Genomic DNA, 22,300 nt, shown 5'->3' with positions numbered 1-22,300 from the left:
CGACATGACTATAAGGATTTACTTTATCTGCAGCTGAAAGACACATTCAGAAATAACTTTTCTGTTTAATGTACAAACAAAGAAACCATGACCACATGTCTGTATTTTTGTCTTTTTTGTTACCTTTAGGAGTTAGAGAAATACTTTACATTCATTTTCTTTGTTTGGGACACTGTGGATAGACTAGAAGAGACGACTGGAATCTATTTAAGATACAACCCAATGTATCAATTTGTAAATAAATACCTCATTGTGAGGGAGGAAACAAACCTTTGAGAAGGGTTCAAAGCATCCAACATGTAACATGTCTCATATACAGTTTACAATTTTTCGCAGGTACAATTTAAAATAAGTTCAGGACGGATCTAAATCATAAGTCCTCGTTCCTGGAGGTATTCCTTCAGTTGTCCAAGGGTTTTTCTGATCCTTGAGTATAGCGGTTGTTTTATACACTCACCAAATGTCTACAAGAAACCAGCAGAGTTGAGTTGCTCGAATAGCACTGAAGAGTTTTGGTGCCACGCTTAGCTTAAAAATAACTGTCTGGGCATCATAAAACAGTCACTTCAAAGCTGTCACTATCAGGACTCCTCAAAAAACAGCAAGAGGATCTGCTGGACCTCCGACACGTCTGTAGAAAAACAACAACAACATGGTCGTTTAAGAAAATTAAATACAATATGCAATAAAATAAATATACAATATGAAATACGTTACTGATTACAAATTACATAGAAATTTTAGTAATGTAAACCATTGCATTTCACATTTTAGGTAATGTAATCTGACTAGGCTTGTCAGAACTTGTTCATCACATTGATTTAAATAGTTAAATCTTGTACCTGGTTGATATAAAAATACAAAAAGAAAGAACATACATTTCATACAAGTGCATTAAACATTACATTACATCAAGGGTTAAAAGCGAATAATTAATTAAATCAGAAAATGTCAGTTAAAATAATCCATTTTAAAATAACTTAATCAATTAGAACACTAACTAAAAAATGAAACATTTAATTTGTTTACTTCAATGTCATGTGTAAATTATTTTTGAAAGGAATTAGAGAGAATCAATAAATTATGAATAATTATTTGAATATGTACTCATGTAATAAATAAAAGGCTGGCTATGATAGCATTTGTTTGGTTTAATTTAAAGTCTGAAGAATGAACAGGAGTATCAGATTAGGCCTATTCGATATTTTACAGAAAATTAACAAGTAGAACAAATAAAATAACAAAATAAACATTTGTATTTGCGATTTCGTAAGCAAAACTATTAAAAACATATATAAATAACATAGTATTACAATAGCTATAAGGCCTAAATAACATTTTGCAAATCGGCTGTATCTTTAATACTCGTTTATGTTTCACAAACTTAAAGTAGGCCTACAAAAAAGTTTTTGGTGGTAGTTATTGAGTAGTATGGTAGTAATTTATTTGTTTAGTAGTATGTTTTGTTTATTTAGTAAATAATATTATGTGGATGATTCAATTCAAAGTGGAATTTCATTAACCTTTCAAAGAACGTATTAATAGAACAGACCAGTCTAAATTTAATTACACGCGCTGTGTTTGCTCTTGCGTTCATTCCATGGCCACAACTCGGTAGGAAGAAGTGTCTTCTTGCCATTATTTTGTGGTACACGTTATAATTTAATAATGCTTTCGAATTAAACTCTGCAGGAGAGCCCTCAGCGTACAGCATGTGCTCTCATAGGTTCAGCTTCAACAGAAAACAAGCGAGACGCGAGCATCAAGGATGCGTTAAATATGAACATGGAATTGCTTGGTACAGGAAAATATCAATATGAAATGCATAATTTAAACATGCATTTGTTACTTTTATTCTGAATATACAATCGATAACTTAGCTCATCAAACATACTAATGTCAGAATCCTCTGTGAACTTCATTATTGGACTGGAAACACATTACTCAGGTCACTAGTGAGCCATTGATTTTGAAACCCAGCCATTGCCTTCAGATTTTAGCTGTCAAGCTCATACCTTGATTAATATTCTACTGTTTACACATCCTTCATACTTTGCTAATTTACAAATTCCACTGGAGGACCAACATAAAAAAGGATTACTTTCAGGAATAATCAATGTATTATATTAAGTCACACTTCAATGAATAAACATCTCCAGTCAACTCTCATCCTTCCTGCCTATAAACAATGCCAAATATTTAAGCCTACTAGACCAAATAATGCTGCTTCTGATTTTGCATTACATGCCAAGATATTTGTATAATTACTACCTATTTTTTAATACATAAACATTTATCTGCATTTTGATATTGTGAATTGTGTAATTTTCAGATTTTAAGTAGGGATGGGAAGGATGCAACATTCCCAAAACATTATTTCCTCTTATATATGATGGTTGACATTTTGATGGGAAAGATTTATCATCTTGACATGATAAATCAGCCTGTCGTGATTATTTAAAGTCACTGTTAACGTCAAATTGGTTGTTTTCACACCAGCTTACCTCGTCATGTGGTATACACTGATGGAAGTCAACCATTTCTGGCATTAACTTTTCTGATCTTCTGGTGTAGAGTTGTCTGGGGATCTGGGAAAGTAATGACAGACCACCATCAATCCTCAACAGTTTTAAGTGGAGACAAGGTCTTGCCAAGCAAAGAAGCAAGGTACATTTTTGGCACTCTATGATAATCCAGACTGTCAATATTTTGAAGAGCAAAACATCTGTTGCTGGAATAAAATGACTGATTATTATTCATAATATCATTAGATTAGACAACTACAGATGCACTAGTCTAAATGAGATGCAAAACCCATGCATGCTGTCAGTTGTTTCTAGTATCCTCTTAGGAAAATCATTTCTTAATGTCGCATCCTTGAAGGTTTCAGAATAATGGTTGGCATTATTTTGGTTGTTTGTTTGAATACATTGTGTCTGTAGAAGAAAATGCATTTTTGTTTTGAATCTATTTTATAATGACTATGTTATATTGTGTTAAAACCGGTGAGGATACTGATGCATGGATTTTGCTGATGTGTTCTCTTTAGTCTTTAGTTTCTTCTAGACAAAGAAACACTCAAGAAACAGCTGATTCACAAAAAGCAACATAGTTTAATTGTGTTTTTTTTGTTTTTGTTTTTTTTTGCTGAAGTTACTGGCTATTCTGTACAGTACTGCCCTTTGCATTAATATAGTCTATTGTGAAAGTTAGTTTGGAGTGCATCGTTTTCCTATTCTTTGAGGTAATCTAGTGCAATGTCTAAAGTATGATTTTGAGGTAATTTGATTTTATTTATTCATTATTTTTTTAGATTGCACATAATATATTCTGCAATACATTCTCATTATGCAGCGAATAAGAATCCTAGAATGAATATGCTTAAAAGAATATGCATGAACATCAATCTATATCACTGTAATCTCTCCACAACCTTTTGCTGCACACTTTGGGTAAATGTCCCTTTAACTGGTTATTAATGAGATTATTATTAGTTATTCAGAACAAAATATGTTGCTTCATACATTTTTAATAAAAAGGTATATTAATACTAATGTTCAAAAGTTTGGGTTCAGAACATTTTTGAAAGAAATTAATACTTTTTATTCAACAAGGGTGTGTTAAATTGATCAAAAGTGACATTTAGAATGTCTAAAAAGATTTCTAATTCAAGTAAAAGCTGTTCTTTTGAACATTTATATTCATCATAAAATTTTAATAAGAAAATTTCCAACATTTTTACAATAATCATTTTTTGTTTAGACATTACAGGAATAAATTATGGTTTAAAATATGTAGAAAACAGTTTTTTATTTTATTAAAATATTAATATTTCACAATATTATTATTTTTATGCAGCCTTGGTTAGCATTAGAAACGTCTTTCAAAAACATTTAAAAAATCTTAACAACCCCAAACGTTTGAACTTATTTGTGATGATGGTGATATGTCAGCAGTTCAGCATATTGTAGACTTTGTTCACACTGCACACATTTGGTTTTGTTTTCAAATTCTAAAAAATTCACTTAGGGCCATTCAAAAGCAGCTGTGTTCTGACTAAATCAAAATTCCATTGATTTAGTGAAATAGGATCGTTAACAGGTAACTTTTTCTAGGCATTACTGTACATTAGACCTTCTAGAACCCAGACAGGAAACCAAATGCAAAAAAAATCTGATTTTCACCAGATTTCAAATCATAAATGTAATTTCATGTGTTTTTGTTGTTCTGGCAACAAAAAAAGCTAAATTGATTATAGTCAGATATGCAGTCTGAACAAAGCCTACTGTAAATGTGACTGTTGTCAATGCAAAGTTACTCATATTATAGGAAAAGTTAGTCCATCCTCTCCACAAAATCTCTAACATGTATATGGCATGTATATGATTTAATGAGAAATGGGTTGATTATGGATGTTAGTAGCGGTAATGACATTGATTTAAATAGATCATGAAGAATACCATCTCGGCAGTACACTTTACCTCAGTACTAAGCTGTAAACTTTCAAGTGATCGAAATGTGCCTTGGCCTGTGTGTTGTGAGGAGGCTGAGGCAGAGCTCATGGGACAGAGCATGCTTGACACATGTGTTAAGACCCCATCGTCATTCTCAAAAACTGGATTTACTCTCATAGTATTACCAAATGGGAATGCAGGTTGTGAACGCCTACAATACAAAGGAGATCAGGTCTTAAAGGGTTTTTGTGGGTGGAAATTGAAATTTTGTCATTAATCACTTACCCCCATGTCGTTCCAAACCCGTAAAAGCTCCGTTCGTCTTCAGAACACAATTTAAGATATTTTGGATGAAAACCGGGAGGCTTGAGACTTTCCCATAGACTGCCAAGTAAATAACAGTGTCAAGGGTCATAAAAGGTATGAAAGTCATCGTCAGAATACTCCATCTGCCATTAGACGTGCAATCTGGGTTATATGAAGTTACGGGAAAAATTTTTGTAAGTGAAGAAAACAAAAATAACGACTTTATTCAACAATTCCTTTGTTAACAGTCTCCACTGTGTCTCTCCATATCACCGTATGCTGCGTATGGTCTTCTGTGTCATCCGTGCCACAAGGATGCGCTGTTTTCATTCAAATCAAAGCTAAAAACACGTGCATACAGTTGTTATTTTTGTTTTCTTCACTTACAAAAAGTGTTCCCGTTGCTTCACATAACCCAGATTGCATGTCTGATGGCAGATGGAGTAATCTGATGATGACTTTCATACCTTTTATGGACCTTGACACTGTTATTTACTTGGCAGTCTATGGGAAAGTCACAGGCCTCCTGGTTTTCATCCAAAATATCTTAAATTGTGTTCTGAAGACGAACGGAGCTTTTACGGGTTTGGAACGACATGAGGGTAAGTGATCAATGACAAAATTTTCATTATGGGGTGGAGTATCCCTTTAACACCAGAATGATTAATAAGGGTCACCACTGCCAATCCAAATCTGTGAAGAAAAAACAAATGTGTAAATGAACAGAAAAGGGGAAAAAGAAAACTCTGCTTACACAAGTCTCATGGTCTTTCTGCTCCGTATACATTTCTTGTTAATGAAAATCAAGATGCCTATCACAGCACAAACCACAGAGAGGCTTCCCACCAGGCAGGCTACTAAAAGGAGAGGGTCAACTTGCACAGACACCAATTCGTTGCAGCGTTCTCCATGGTAGTGCCAGAATTTACCTACAGGACATCTAAAAGTGGAGAAAAAACATGTTAGAAAAAAATGTGGAATGGAGAGAAATGTGTAAGATTCCAATCCATATGACTCGCCTGTCTAGAATTTGTGTTCTTCACTTTTTGAAGGTTTTGCTGCTTAGTGTGGTTTGCCCCGCAGGTCAACACAATTTTCAATTAATAGTAGCCACTTATAATTTGCTAAACATTTGAAAAAAAATATATATATATATATATATATATATATATATATATATATATATATATATATATATTTTTTAATCAAACATTGATGTAAATTCATATATATATATATATATATATATATATAAACACACACACACACACACACACGCTTGTAAATTTGTAAACTTGTAAACATTGCTTATTTAAATTCCACTTTTTAACAGTGGCAAAAAAAAAAGGTTAGGAATTTTTATTAATACTCATTTTGTTTAACTTTTTACACACTTGTTGTTAGACCTTGCACTTATTATTATATAAATAAATAAATAAATATGAATGTCATAAATAGTGAAGGGGACAAGGTATTCCTGGAGCTTGACAAATATAAACAATAAAATAATGTGCAAAACATTACAGAGTAAAACCATATCAAAACTGAATAATCTGTTGAACTTGAGTTTCTTGACTATTTTAAAACTTTTTAATGACTGAAACATCAAGCTACACGTTTATTGTCATATTTTGAGAGTGACCCATTTGTGGGCAACATATACAGTATGTTTGCAAATATTTCATTATATTATAAAAAAGCATGAAATTTAGTTTTAGTTTTTTACATAACCGCTCATACATAACCCCCCCCCCAACCCCCCCCAGCAAAAATAGTACATGTGCCTCCGTGAAGTACCTCATTTTATCTCATATTACCACCTTAAGGATACATACACATTTCAGGGTTTAATAAGGTAAAAAATTTACCTTTTATGGGTACTTCTCCAATAACAAGCTGTCGTACCCCTAAAGGTACAGTTTTTACACACTTGTTTCTGACAGTTCAGATGAAGCACCTGTGGTTGTATGCTCAGGTGATTTCAGTTTTCCTTAAATCCTTGTTATCTCCATTGAAATTGATGGATTTGAAGTCTAAACTATATTGCAATTTATTTTTCATGTTAACACACCTGCAGGCCGCTCCGTGTCCCTGTATGATTTCACACTGTCCTCCGTTCAGGCAGTATTCAGGCTGTAGGTCACAGATGCTGGTGCATGGATTGCCGTCCACCGTGCTGTAGCCCGGGTCGCACAGACACTCAGGCTCTGAGGTTAACGTGTTCACCACGCAGCGGGAGAACTCGTTACACGCCATAAACTTACATGGATCGGTGTGATCAGCTGGAGTGAACAATGAGAACTAATTGGCTTTGAATACTTGTGGCCAGACACACAAAGATGCTTAAAGACTTAATACAGGTGTGGTTATCCCTTTAGGTTAATGTGGATGCTTTTGTTTAGTGTTCTGCCCCGTTCACACATTGACAGCGTTTATAATGCTGGAAGTCCCTGGTAGGGCTTTCTGCTTCTGGATGTTATTGGTGGACTTTTTAATAACATTCGAAAAATCTCATTACAGATGAGTGAGAGATTAGTTTGACAAGGAGTCAGTCTTGTTGCTGATAATTAACATGTGGGCAGATGAAATTGCCAAGTCGCATTGAAATCTAATGACTCCTCATCGCTTTTTCACTGTAAATTACAGTCAACATGAACAGAACTTTCTTAACCTTCATAACGCATTCAAGTCTGTTTTGGCCTAAAAGAGATGCATACAATTTTCTAATAACTGCACAGGTTTCAGTAAGGGAACAAAACTTTAAGATACACATCTTTTTTTTTCTCAGATTTCTTTGCTCTAAATTACTTTTTAAGAGATATAACCATTAAAATAAATAAATAAATAAATGTAACATTGCGTGTTTAGGTCATTTTGGGCCCATGTATGTACAGGTACTGTATGTATTACCATTTGGTGTCAAAAATGCTTTTTGTTACATTTTCTAGAAAGTTATATTAGTGTCAAAAAAAACTTTTGTTGAGTTTATTTCATATGTTCTCAAACAAGTTCTGGGATTTATTTGATGATAAACATGAATATGTACACCTATTTAGAATCATTGTAGCATGAATAATTGTTGACCTTTTCATCTGAAAGTTAAAGTTTATGCAGTTTATTTTATTATTTTGTTTCTTTTAATATTTATGTTGTTTTGTTAGAAATACATATGTAGGTTTCATAAATTTGGACTGTTCTTTTGAGCAGTCATGAGTAATAAAGTCAAAGAATGTAATTAAATTCTATTCATTCCATTGGGGTTTAATACAGATAATTATCAGATTATGCATTTTTATAAAATTCATACAATGATATATTCAAATAAGATTTCTTATCAGTATTGAAATATATATATTTCTATACTATATATAATATTGCATCATAGCTTTTTGGGGTGGTTTATGTGCAATTTTAAATTTTAAAGAGAGGTTGCTGATCATATAAAATATGGTTTTAGTAAAAAAAAAAATGAAGTTGTGACTTATATAAAACACCAATTCTTTGAGTCCAAATGGACCCTGAATGTGAAAAAAATAAATGTATACAGATTTTGAATGCATTATGAAGGTTAACGGGATACTTCACTCAAATATGAAAATTCTGTTATCATTTACTCACCCTCACGTCCTTCTAAACCTGTATTTTCAGTTTTATTTTTCAGTCTCAATATTTTTAAGAACATTTGGACCCCATTGACTTGTATGAATGAGATTTTTCTTTTTATTATTTATTTTTTTAATATCTTCATTGCGATCCACAGAAGAAAGAAAATCATGCAGGTTTGGAACATGATGGTATGTGACTAATGACAGAAGTTTATTTTTGGGCAAACATTTCTTTTAACAAGGAACTATCTGATTCTCTTTTCGACAGGTGCTTACCTGCTTCCACATCTACTGATTGAGAGTCGATTTCCAAGTCCAGTCTCTTAGATGCTGCATTGCAGAAGTCCTCGAGCACACACTGCACAGTCTCGGTAACATTGTTTGGAACCGGTTTGTCTAATTTCATCTTGCTGTTTACCACCACACTGCCGTTCTTGAAGTTCAGAATCTCCAGCTCCTTAAATCCAGTCAGGTTGGACTGTAGAAATGGCAGAAGCTGTGGGAAAGCAGAGATAAAAGTGAAATGAGAGAGTTGCGACTGCTCTTTCATCATTGCTGACTAGTGCAGACTGGTTAATTGTGCATGAATGTAACGCAGCTCAGATGTGAAACTTTTGGGATTGTCAATTCTGAAGCAATTCTCCTCAGTTGCTAGAAACTGAATGATTTTGGCCAGTGTCTGTCTCTGATACTATTACAATATGCAAAACCTTCTCAGTGCTCATTTCATTCTGCATGAGGAGGGCCAGTTAGAGATAAAGACGGTTGTTCAGGAGAAATAGTGCGTAGCAGCTCAGTCATTCATCCCGGCTCAAGATTTCAAGAGCTTGATTGCACTAGTCACACAAAAGATGGAAGACTTGAGCATATGATATATTCGCACAAGAGTCACAGAGATTATTAGCGTCTCGAAAATCTCTCAAATTAGATTTGCATATTATTTATTAATTCACCTTACAATTTTTGTATAATGTAATGCATTAAAATGAAAATATCTGGAATCATTTAATAATAAATAGAAAATTTACATTTGAAATCTGAAAGTCAAAAAATAATATTTTTTAATTTTTTAATTAAAATGAAGATGTATTCAAAATACATTTAATATAAAATAATATTTTTATTGTTAATATATATTTTTTAAATAATTAAATTGTTTATATATATATATATATATATATATATATATATATATATATAATTTTTAAATGTTATTAATCATTTAATAGTGAATGAAGAGTGAACAAAAGGAGTAAAGACCATGTCTGTATAACAGGAGGTAACTAACAATTTTAAATGTTTAAATAAAAATGTATTATTCAAAATATAATTCATATTTTAAATTATTTTAATGAATATTTTTAAATATAATGGATTAATACATTAAACACAATTGATATTTTTTGTTTAATTTAATTAAAATGAAATGTTTATTTTAAAATATTAAATATTTTTAATCATTTAATAGTGCATGGAGAGTGAGAAGGAGCACTAAAGGAGTGAAGGCCATGTCTGTATAATAGGAGGTGACAGTTTTAAATATTTAAATAAAAATGAATTATTCAAAATATAATTCATATTTTAAATTATTTTAATTAATATTTTTAAATATAATGGATGGATATATTAAGAATACTTAATATTTTAAATGTTAGCATTAAAATTGTACAATTTTGTTTAATTTATTTAAAATTAAAAGTTTGTTTAAAAATATTAAATATTACTAATTGTTAAACTGTGAATGTAGAGCGAACATGAAGCGTGAGTAGGAGCACAAAGGCCTGGCCTGGGATGCTGTTGTATTAAGTAAGCGCACGTCTGTATAACAGGAGGTAATCTGTATTTGGAGGTAGACCTGATCTGCCAGTCATGATCAACCTCTCACCTCTCGGCTAAGTGCCAGGGCAGAGCAGGTGTTACTCTTTCCCACAGGGCACGCTGTGACTCAGAGCTCAGCCTCAATCAGTGTTACTGTCTAGCTCATGCCAGTGTCATGACCTTTGATTGCCGTCACAGGACAGAAGGAATCGTCTAGTATATACAGTAGCACTCATTTCCAAATAGGTTAATGAATGAATTATCACAGACAGCAGGATTGTAGCATATCCCTCTTCTTGAATACTGATTCCCACACACTCATTCTAGCATGGTGCTTACACTTGTATCTACTGGTTCATAGGGATCTCTTTCAGTGCTTTTTTAAAATGTTATCGTATTTTAATGAAAAAATTTAATACTTTTTGTTCTCCACGTCCAATCGAGATGGTTGCCACACAAACCAGTAGAGACAGGCGTAAAAGAGCATCCTACAAGGTTGAAAGGCTGAAATCAATGCAAACCTCGTATAGGAGTAAAATATTACAGCCGTCTCTACAAAAGCTACCAAAACGTTGAATTATAAATGGGCAAAATGTATGTGTACGGTGGAAAAATCAATGGTTCTTTTGCAGAATTTGCAAGAACATAAATATCTTGAGGTTATCAGATTATCCTTTAAAAGCCCATTTATGAATCAATGAACTAATTTTATGGCCATTTTACCTAGATACTCACCAGAGTAGCTTCTGAGCAGATTTTTAGTAGTTCATGTCATAATCCAAAAGGTCTCATAGCACTGGTGTTAGTCTGGTGACTTGGGACTACAACAAAATACTAGTTTGGGCAACCACTTTATTGGAAATGGAGTTTTTGTGTCTTGGGATTTAAAAAAAAAAAGGAAAATAATATCTTAAGGAACAGAACATATAGATGTAAACTGCACAAGAGCCCCTATACCCCATATAAGAGCAGTTCAAGTAAATTATGAAGAATTATGAAGAAAAAGAAAACTGTGTGCAAGAACAGTTAGGAATGGATAGTATTGTTGTCTTTAACACACATGAAAACCAGTCTGGACCAGTCTAGATTGACTATTATTTTATGTATATTAAAAGAGTTTGATTTCCCCCTGACTCATTCACAAATAAGCCACAAAATCAGCTACAATATCTCTTTGAATTGCTTTTATTACAAAGAATTAATTGAGCTGTTAATTTCAAAATCAACAAAAGTGCTTTCTCGTTGTAACACTCTAATAAACAACATTTGGAGACTGATTACATTCAAGGACATGGTCTCACCGAAAAACAATTTAAAATCATTAGGCTGCCTAACAAACTAAAAGCAGATTTAGAGAAACTAAACTAGACAGCAAGTCCCTGAGTTTTTTTTTTTTTTTTTTTTTGGCATGCTCTTGTTTTTGGTCGTGTTTTTCAACAAGATTGTGAAATTGGTTCCTCTGTGTTTTACACAAATAAGAAAAACAAGATTATTTACATTACAGATATACAGTTTTAGCATTTGATATGAGCACACATTAATGTAAGTATGCACTGAGATCCTGAGAAACCAAAACTTGCTCAGAACTATAAGGCAACATTCACACTATCAAGAATAAAACAACTAAGGAAAAAATGTTGCAGGTTGTAAGCATTCAACTTTGGTTAATGCTGGTTAGAGAGCTCATTGATAAGCAGTTATTAAAGACAGATTTTAATCAGTAAGATCCGAAGTGGGAAGTTGTTAGACAAAAGTGCAGAATTTAGTGCCAAAAAGTGATTAATTATTTTCCAAGTTTGGATATAGATGTACCGGTATTGAGGCTAATGTCTTCTGTTCTCTCTCAGTCACTTGACTAGAAGCCTCTGGGTTTGGCGAGTCACTTGGTTCAGAGAATTGCCTCTAGTTGAAAAATGATATGATAAATTACAAAATATAATCTGAATAAAAACAACAACACTTAGTTGTGAAACTGTTATATGATTGGCCAAGAGGCAGTCTGAAAGTTTCATGTTTGTAGCACTTTTGTACACGTTGTATATGAGTGGTGCAGAGTGGAAGTGGAGCGTTTTTTTCTTAGATGAGTACTGGGTTTTTTGAAAGCTGAAGCATATGTGTTTTCTCTTGTACTAGGATTGTTCGGGGCAGGTTCTCTCTCCAGTGAGCACGGAGTGACCGGAGAGCAGAAAATGGGAGTCAAGCTGGAACACAGTGATTATGCATCACTTTGAACAGGGAGTTAAAATTGCTCCACTCATATGCAGTTCAAGTTTATGTTGCATGGTGACATGCAAAGCTTGATGGTTTGGTTGATTCTGGAGCAATTTTTGCTGGCAGCGAAAAAAAATATAACAAACTGGTGAAATTTTGTCTAAAAAATGAAGGTACTCAATTTTTTACTTCTTGTATATTGAACTGTTTTGATCATAGTTGTGATTCCATGTGGCCTTATGTGTATGGTTGAACTATAGCCCAGCCTATATTCAGCGCTCTTGCTTGAGATTGCTTAATTGTTTTGAAATGGCCATACAGGGTTTCATTCTGTGTACTTCTGTCTAAATTTAAATGTGAGGTAAACAAAGTTCGGCGGAAAACATTTGAAGTGACAAAATAAGTATCCTTGTGCAAAATGTACAGAAATGTAAATCACTTTTCTGTCATTCACCCAAACCCTTTAAACAAAGGCTTTATAGAAAAATGTATATTACATTTCGAACAACACTGTTCTCAGATGCCATCTGTCAAATCCCTGTAGACAAATGACACACTTTATCTATTAAGTTTTACCAGCATGCACTGCGATACAATTGAAAAAAAAAAGGAAAGCTAGCAACAAATGAAGGATAGAAAGGCATGCAGCAAGATAAAGTCAATGACAAAAGTGTGTTTACCTACCAGTTCAAGAAATGTGTTCTCCAGTGATTTGTACTCGGGGGAACTCTTGTTGAAAAGATCCTCCGAAAACATCATATTAGTCACACGTAAACTAAAAAACACCACTAACTCTTTGGCCTGGTTAGAAGCCATCATTGAAGGAGTGGTAATGTAACCTAGAGGACGAGCTGAGGATTGTGGCTTCTCATCGACCTCTGAAGGGAATCCATTCCCAGAGTCCAGAGTATTGTCCTCCTCATCATCCTGTTCAACATCTCTGTCAATATCTGTACTACCTTCAAGTGGGGGAGGTGAAACTGTCCTGAGAGTCTGTCCCTCTTCATCCAGGAAATTGTCCGGGGTCAGGTGTGAAATGAGGTCTTCTGTGGGCGTTAGCTCAGAGGGAATTGCTGCAGGGAGAATTGGTTCTGGAGTTGTAAGTCCAAGTGGGGGCACCTTTTGATGGAGTGTGTCTATGGTGGCACCGACAGTTGGAGACTCTACATGGTCACTAAGGTCAATTGAAGTGGGCGACTCAACTGGACCTTTAGGGTATGAAGGGAGACCTTCGGTAGAGGTCTCTAAAGGTTCAGATTGGCCAATTGTGTCATCTTCAAGAAATATAGCATCTTGTACTCGTTCTGTAGGGGTTAGGGTTGTCAAGATTGATGATGTTGCCTCAGCAGAAGTGGCCGCTGGTGTTATATCAAAATTAATTTCAGGTTTAGTTGAAGAAGATGCTTTTGCTACTTCAAAAGACTCCAAGTCCAGTGGTGCAGCTGTGGCAACAATTTCATTTCTCGCATCCTCTTTGACTTCCGACCACTTTGATAGGTAATCCACTGTAGTCATTCTTGGCAAACCGAAAATAAAGAACCGGTTTCAGAGAGTGTCTTTGCAAATGCATCTAATGCAAAATTACAATGAATTCTTTCATTCTTTAGGCTGCCTGACTTAAGTGTCTTAGTTTGGAAGCAAGTGCTCTTTTACACTACTCCCTACAAATATGAAAGATTTACCTTCAGTTGTTGAAGTGCCTTCAGTGGTTAGACTTGTTGTCTTTGAACCCTCGAGATAGGAGTTGTTAATCAGCTCAGTGGCTACTTGTTGCGTGGGAACATGGGATGATATCTTAGGAAAATTCTGTATATCAATTCTTTCTGTCCTATTAGGGTCCAGATCTCCAAAAGAGATGCCCATACTCCCAGAAGGTGCTATAATGTCCTCCGAGTCCACTTTTGTTGACTGTGTACTCATTTTCCCAGGTAAAAACCTTGATTCTTTGCTGATTTCAGTACTGGATCTTATGTTGTCCTCGCCTGCTGTTAAAGAGGGCGAATCAGGTAAGGTTAAATATTTGCAGTCTGTCTAGGGCTCTTATATTGATTGTATTGATTTTGTGTACCTGGTTCGAAAATAAGGGAAAGCACGTCCACAGGAAGTGATGTGTCCTCACGTAGTGCCTTCACCACCATGCCCTTTAGGACTCCCTCTATGCCATATTCATCAGTGGAGTCTGTGTCACCTATGGCCTGTGTCCCATCAGTCTCAAACACTACAGCATAGCTTGCTGCAGCACCTTCAGGACTGACCGATGTTATGAAGAGAATTGGTTTGCATGACGTTTGCTTGGACTTTTATTAACCTGATTGTCTGTCTTAGCCCTCATGTTCTCTTTGGGGCTCTAGGACCCCAAGGCAGTTTTAATACATCAAAATCATACTTATCTTTGGCCTGTCAGGTTAATACTTAATGACTTTTTCAAATCTTATGAGAATTAATTGGTGTACATATTGTAGATATTCACTTTTGGCAGCTATCTAGAAGCTAAATAATTTTCACATGCACATGATTTGTGATTTTTGGGAATGTAAAGTCATTCTTAAAAGTACATGAGGGTTAATTATTAAAGTTTTCCCAAAAGCTACTATCATGAGATATTAAGGTAGTAAACAAGCATGTTGTGTTACACAGTCTACAGTACAACAAAGCATACAGTAATTGAAACACAGTTGTTCTGAATGCAATTTGCCAAGTTTTTCTTCAAATACTTACCCCAAGTTGCCCCTGTGAGAGAATTACCCATCCAAAAATACAATTTTCAAGTTCAATGGACTGTAATATCTTGGTGAATCCCACAGTTCCAGCATCAACTTACCGAAATCCCAGCACCCAAATTTCTTTAAACCCTGGAAGTTTGTCAAACACATGCAGCATCTGCAAAAGTGTAAATGAAAATATTTTAGACATATTTGTAATAACTTTATTTCAATAACTACATAATTAAATCAATCATGCACAGTTGGTTACATAACCTCATATTTTGGATTGTCCAACATGCTGACAAGCTGTAAAATCATGTGCCACGGCTCTGGTCTTATTTTAACTAATCTTATGCCGGCTTTTGTAGTTACCCAATTCTTGTTTGGCTTTCCTGTTTTTGATCTTTTACTGAAAGCTACTTTCAAACCTACTGTATTAATTTGTGTTTTTTTCTACTTTGAGATGTTCTCTAGAATGTTCTTAACACAAATTCATTAAATTTCTTTTATTACAGTTATCACTCACTACCCCTTAAAAATGTATTTCTTTTGTCAGGTTTCATAACCATATTCCTTCCTATATTGTATATTGTCAATGTTCCTGCTTCAATATGGCACCTTCTGTGAGCTCAACATCATCACACAGGCTCAGGTGAGATGTAATTTGTCTGTTAGTAGCTTGAAACCGCTTGACCTGTGTAAAATGGCATATGTTTAATAGTGGATTTCACCTAACCTTCTCATGAAGATTGCGAGTGAAGTCTTCATATTGGGGGCTGCCTGGATCCTTCAATAGTGCGGGGTCTACTATAGTCACACTGAACTCCACAATGTGGTCTACCAGCCTCTGAGGGACAACATCTGGTGCCCCAGTTTCCTATCAGATTAGAGAATAGTCAATTTGTTTGTTTCTAATTTCATTAGTATGTTAAGTGCATATTCTAAAAAGCACGAGTTAGTGGCCGTACGCTGTCAGATTCCATGATGAAAAGCTCCGCAGGACTCTTTGAACCTAAAGCATAAAAAGTCATCAATCAGTCATGTTTTTATAAGATCAACCAGTATTTCTTTCTCATTCGGATGGTGAGGACTTACATTTCTCGCCTGGTGCAGGTGTGAGAGCCCTAAAAATAATTGAAAACATGTCGAGAAGGGACGAATCAATCCGAGAATGATAAATGCAATAAAATTCATTGTCCCCGATAAAGGGGTTGACTGCATATAAGCCCGGGTATGTTTGTGTGGCTCTAACACCCAAGCGTAATATGTCTGGGCACAGATCCCTCTTATTAAAGTGGATCAGGTCAGAGAGCAGTGTTTAGCTAGGCCACCAAATATGAACAAACTTTGTTTTTTAAAGGACAGGCTGAGATTTTCTCATCTCCCACTAGTCAGTTGACCTCATTCTAGATATTCTGAAAGGTTCGAGCCCAAAATGAAGACTTGAAGTAACTCGCCATACCATGAATACTGAAACCAAGATGCCCTTGAATTCAAGATCATCTTCGGGATTCTTACCTCTTCTGTTCATCTTGAGCTTTCACTCTCTGTAAATGATATAAACCTCTTTGAGAATTTACCAAAAAGCCTTTTTCAATTGAATAATATTTGAACATTTAGGCTGTATTGGCAAGACGAATGGACTAAATTGGCAACGGACACAAGCAGCTACTCACACTGGCTACCATGTCAAGATGCTCCTGGGTGCTACTAAAATTTCGGGCCAGATCCTCCATGCAAAGCGAGTCTCTCTGACAGGCATACACCCACTGCTGGTACTCCAAGGTGTCAGGAACTCTGTCAAGAAAGATCCGGAAGGCCTCCCACACAGCTTCTTGACAAACTGTTAAATATCATTGGAATTATTTAGAAAAGGCCGTTAGAGAATTGAGAGATGACTAACAGCAAAGACCTGATAAAACATGCCGGGACACTTAAAATTAATTATCCGCACCACTGACAGAGGTGTAACATACTTAATAGTGTTTAGCATGCAGTCATTTGCTGCCATTATCTCATTTTGCCAACACGGTTATTATGGACATTTAATTAAGAGTATCTCTTAACTGCAGCTGACAGCTAAATATGCTTCACCTTTAGCTTGTTTGTACCAGTAATTTAAAATCATGCTATCTGCTTCAGTGTAAAAATGTTTTGTCAAGTGACACCAAAAAAAGTGCCTCATGTGGAATTATATAAATGAATCGGTTTTATTCAAGCCAAAAATGTTACTTAATATGACAGAATCAACCTGACTGCATTAGGATACAACAATAAAAGCCATTTTTAAGGGTCAGATCAGGGAGAATAGGTCTTTAAAGGGACACTTCATCCCAAAATTACAATGTTGTCATCATTTACTCTCTCTCACGTCATTCCAAACCCATTTGACTTAATGTGGACTAATTTTATGATCCTTTTTGAAGTTTTGAGAGTTTCTGTCTGCATTCATTGTACCTGCATGGCAAAAGTGACTAGCAAATTATTTATAATTTCAAGTTTTGTGTTCTACACAAGTTAGACAGCAAATCTGACTTGTGAGTAAATGATGACTGGATTTTATGGGTTTTCCCACTTTGTTTAGCTGCATTCACTTTTATATTCAGGTCATTTTATACTACCATTCAAAAGTTTGGGGTCATTAATATTTTTACTATAAGACTCAAAGAAGGTAAGCAGGAAAAAAGTACACTACTTTTATCTATACTTGGCTCTATACTTCTTTTTTTGGCTTGGCATGATCCTTCATCTCTCAGAAGGTTTCGAATGATTGGGAAGTTAATTATGATTTATGAGGATCTGAGGTGTTGTTGCCAAATTAGGCACTGATGCTCAAGGCTCCGTCCCTTGTGGTGTTTAGGGTAGATGTTGTCCTACCTCTTAGTTTGTAGTAGGCTTTATGGCTGGTGATGACCTCAGCTATGTTCTCCTGAGGACAGACTTTCACACCAGTATTAAACAGCGCTGATCTCTTTGCTCGATGCACATCTAGAGAAAGTGAATCTCTGCCATCTGTCAACTGTTTCATTGGCTGTGGAGTCTCCAGGAAGTGCCTGTACTTCACATTTCTGATCCTGAGAATCAAGTCGTCAGCAGTGAGTTCTGCAAATGTCACAACAACAGCATGTGTTCATTGTTTCACAAGAGCAGGATCGACTTTACCTGAGAACAGTAAGCCGATGGATCATATAATTACACTTCATGTAATTACTCTCGCTCAGAGACCATTTGAAACCCTTTAAGTCTATGATTAGTATGCTGAATGAACATTAATTGGATTAGGCCTAAGTCAAGCAGTCGGTTATGCCGGCAGATGTTAAGCGCATTCACTAGATAAGAGTTAAAAAGGCCTCTGCTCTCCAGTTGTAGTAATCTTAATTGTGTTTGATTGAAATCACAGAATTTTTACATAAAGACCAAGCTGAAAAAGTCTTCAAGATTATTAAAATGAAAAAGTTCTGCTTATAAATGTAGTCATTATATTGTTGTTTTCCATTTATTCAATGTGTCATTCAGTATTTTTATTTTCAGAGTTTAACTCGATTTTATGTCAGCAATTAAGAAAGTTCAGCTGTTTTTTGTCCATATAATGACAATCAATGGGGTCAAAAAAACAATAACAAAAAAAAAACATTGAGACATTTTTCAAAACATCTCCTTTTGTGATCCACAGAAGAAATAAATTCATACATTTTTGGAACCACGTGAAGGTCAGTAAATTATCATCAAATGTTTGTTTTTGCATGAACTAGACCTTTAAATGATCAATTTTAGAGGTTAAATTTCCCAAAGTTCTTACTTGCCAGAGACCCTAACCCATTCTGACATCTAATAGTATTTATACTCAAGGTGACCCACCTTCTGATCTTTTACATAATCGGTTGTGGCCAGAGATAGTTGTTAGAGTTAACCAGCACCTGCAGTCATTGGCGTAATATACTTAGACCTGGTGTTTTACTGGTATTTACAGACTAGAGAAGTTCAGGATGAATTGTTCAGATATTAGAATGAAAGCAAATTTCACTTCATTAACTTCAGTTCATGTCATTGTCATAGTGAACATATGTACTGCAAAATAACCAATGCATTTAATTACCTACTTCAGTAATGAAGCATCAAACAATTATACAGTTAATAGCTTATATCAAAGTACATCTGGAGGTTTTTACGTCAAATGACAACAGTTCTGACTAGTTTAATAGCTTGGCTCTTCAGCTGTTATGGTGTAATCTTTATAAGTTCCTCTAAGTTGCAGCACTCACAGATCCATTAAGAACAGACAAATTGTGTGTCCCCTCAATGTAAGATCTCAGCCACTTCAAGACCTCTTGAGAAATTGAAAGATCATATTAGGTCTCTTTCAAATCAACCATCAAAAGTAGGCTACAGGGCCTCCATTAAAATGGGCTAAATGCTTTCAAAATGGAGTATTGTGTGACCAGCTGGTAAACTTCAGAGAGCTTCTTAAAACATTAAGCCTGGCTCAGCAAGGGGGTCCCTCAGACTTCACCAGACCTCTGTTCACCACTTGCAGATTAGCTTAAGCTTAGTTAGTAGACAAGTAGTAGCGTTAGCGATATAAGTGCAGCTACAGTGGAGGTTAAACACATACCTTTGTTTTTAATGTCCTACTGGTAACTTTTAAAGCCACATGAGTAATCCTGCTTAACAGAATCTCATAAAACATGCAATCAGACCACATTAAGACAGGATTTCCTGTGTACATGCAGATTTCTCTGCATAGCATAGTTAGTAAGATGTTATATTGTGTTTTGGATGCTGATGTCCTTTGCTGACCAGGCTTATCCTCTGGTTAATTGCATAACCAGTAGCTACACCAGCACTTAAATGGCATAAAATAGCCTGGGCTAAAACAAATTTAGACACCAACAAAACAATTGCATTCAGTAGCTAACAATCTCAACTGAGACTCAGTGGAAAAAAAAAAACATGCCAGTGGCTACATTTCTTCAAAAAGATAATTACATGTTTCCTTCACAGTGAAATTTCTAGTAATTGCCTGTGCATTCAGTTTAAAAAAAAATAAAAAAAATTTATGTGATGCAACCATAAAAATGTAGTAGTTTGCAAATCACGAACTATGGTAAAAAGTGTTTTGTACTCATAGCCTAGTATTTTGCTAGGAACTGCGCGGAAATAAGTCTTGCAATCATAATTTGTGTGAAAAAGGGATAAAAGTGTGAGTTTTACTGTTAATTTCAATTGCAAGCTGCATTTATAGTTTTTTTTTTAAAAAAATGCTTTTCTAATGAGACTCTTAAGAAAATTCTACCAGTACCTGCATTATAATGGTAATGGACTCTGTTTTAATACACTGTGGTCAGTCATTTACTATAGATTGATGCAGATTACTACAGTATACGGCTATCAGTGTTGAATCTGTAACAATTACACCATTGTTGTAATTCTTCTCAAACCCTGGTGTCAAATCAGATTGGACCTTCAGTCTAATTATTTTGACCACATACAAAAGACACCCTGTTCTAGTGCCACATGTGGCCCTATTTAGAGATGTTTGCAGTGGAAAGCGGTGAGCAGATCGCTCAGAGATACAGGGGTCCCAACAATGTGTTTCTAGGTCACAAAACATCTGACCACATCTGTTAATTAACAAATGAGCAGATGTAGAGCCAGTGGTGCAATTTCTCAAAGATAAACCAGGATTACTGATTTGATCATGTGTCCCGCTGCTGTCTATGAGCCTGCTGAGCACATGTGCAGACATGAGGGGCGGCGATGCTAATTGAGCTGTACTTCTGAAGCAATGAGCGAGGCCCTACAGCAAAGCTACAAGCCAGAAAAGATTAGCATTCCACACGGCCACAAACAGAATGCCTTTTGTTTCTCTCTGCTAATGAATGGAGCTTCTGAACACTGTAGCCAGACTAGAGGCATTCAGAACTCGCATGAAATGTTAGCAAAACGTGCTTTTCCAGCATATTGTACCAAAAAGGAAGCGCTAATGGTGGGCTTGTCACAAAAATGTTATCAAATGATTTGTCATCAGGCTTTGTTTTGCATAAGAAAAATCTTTGGGTTTCTTTTATGTCCTCGCAAATTGGCTCCTAAAATATTTAAAAGCTCATTCGATCACCGAGGGCGGAAAGATGCTATTGTGTGAGGAATCGCACAGGCTGTAGTCGCTCTGAGGCGTTGTACGTTACCAGAAGTCCTGTTTTTGCTGAATTATAAGACTTGGGTTAAATAAAACAGCATTAGAATGGCATTCAAATGCTGGCTTACCTTTGATTCTAGTGGCTTGGAGGGTAAACAAGAACAGAATGAGGAATAATCCTGTTTTCAATGGCATGTTGCAGTAGATTATGTCCTTTTGGATGTAAAGTCGCTCATTTGGAAAGAAAAGACAGTCCGTATTGACTTAACTCACTTCTGAGTGTGAAAGAGTTAATTTCCATCGACTATGTGTCCAGGCATCCATGGACGGGGCTGTTTGTGGGCACTACTGTAGGTTGGGTGGTATTCCTGACAGATGGTGCAGATTCTTGGGCTCACACTTGGTCTGAAGTGTGCGAGTGGGTGGAAGATGCTCTGCAGGGTGTAAGGGGAATGATGAGGTTAAAAATGCTGCCTCTTTTTCTGGCTTAATCTGTTTACCTCTCTCTGACTCCTAATCCCCGTGGGCCCACGTGGTGGACTATCCTCATCCTGTTAGTAGCCTTCTGGACCAGCAGCTGCTAGCCTCCTTGCTTCGGTCACAAGCCACTCGACTTGCCTACTTGCTCTGTTTCCAGTCCGCCTGATGCCCGTCTCTGTCAGTCTGGCCCACTCAACACAAGTTTCTCAGCCCTCTGCCAGCTTTTGTGACTGCCAAGCTGAAACGCTGTATACTACCCCCCCTGTTTAGGACAGCAAGCTCTGCCCTTTCTCTGATCATGGGGCCAGATCCATGTGCTGAGCGTGTGTTGTCGTACCCTTGTGGTGCATGTTAGTCCCCAGGCCTACTGCTTGAGCTGGGAAGAGGATTACACACACCCTGCTTATTAAATTTCACAGCCATAAATAAGTCTCTGCAGCTCAAAATCCATTCAAGACCTTCCACGATGCTGGACCATGCATGTTGAACTTCCAACTTTCATGAGATAATGAGAACAGGCTGGTGGCCGTTTGTAACCAGCAGAAACCCCTCTGGAAATTAGAATTTTAATTATTATTTTTTTTA

The 22,300-nt window shown here is 35.7% G+C and overlaps 1 protein-coding gene across 1 annotated transcript; it reads right to left on the bottom strand.

Moving 5' to 3' along the window:
• Window positions 1-83: 83 nt before the first annotated feature.
• On the bottom strand, window positions 84-21,991 carry impg1b (interphotoreceptor matrix proteoglycan 1b). Its single transcript, XM_042742630.1, is given in 18 exon segments — window positions 84-631; window positions 2,505-2,588; window positions 4,482-4,665; window positions 5,515-5,700; window positions 6,832-7,042; window positions 8,642-8,861; window positions 11,996-12,085; window positions 13,079-13,950; window positions 14,095-14,379; window positions 14,463-14,644; window positions 15,216-15,274; window positions 15,836-15,976; window positions 16,068-16,111; window positions 16,195-16,223; window positions 16,618-16,646; window positions 16,776-16,942; window positions 17,977-18,201; window positions 21,364-21,991. Coding segments are annotated over 18 exon segments (3,156 nt in total). The 5' UTR covers window positions 21,431-21,991; the 3' UTR covers window positions 84-550.
• Window positions 21,992-22,300: the final 309 nt, after the last annotated feature.

This window comes from Cyprinus carpio, chromosome B17, assembly GCF_018340385.1.
Source record: "Cyprinus carpio isolate SPL01 chromosome B17, ASM1834038v1, whole genome shotgun sequence".
NCBI lineage: Eukaryota > Metazoa > Chordata > Actinopteri > Cypriniformes > Cyprinidae > Cyprinus > Cyprinus carpio.
This window is presented reverse-complemented; position numbering and strand designations above follow the sequence as displayed.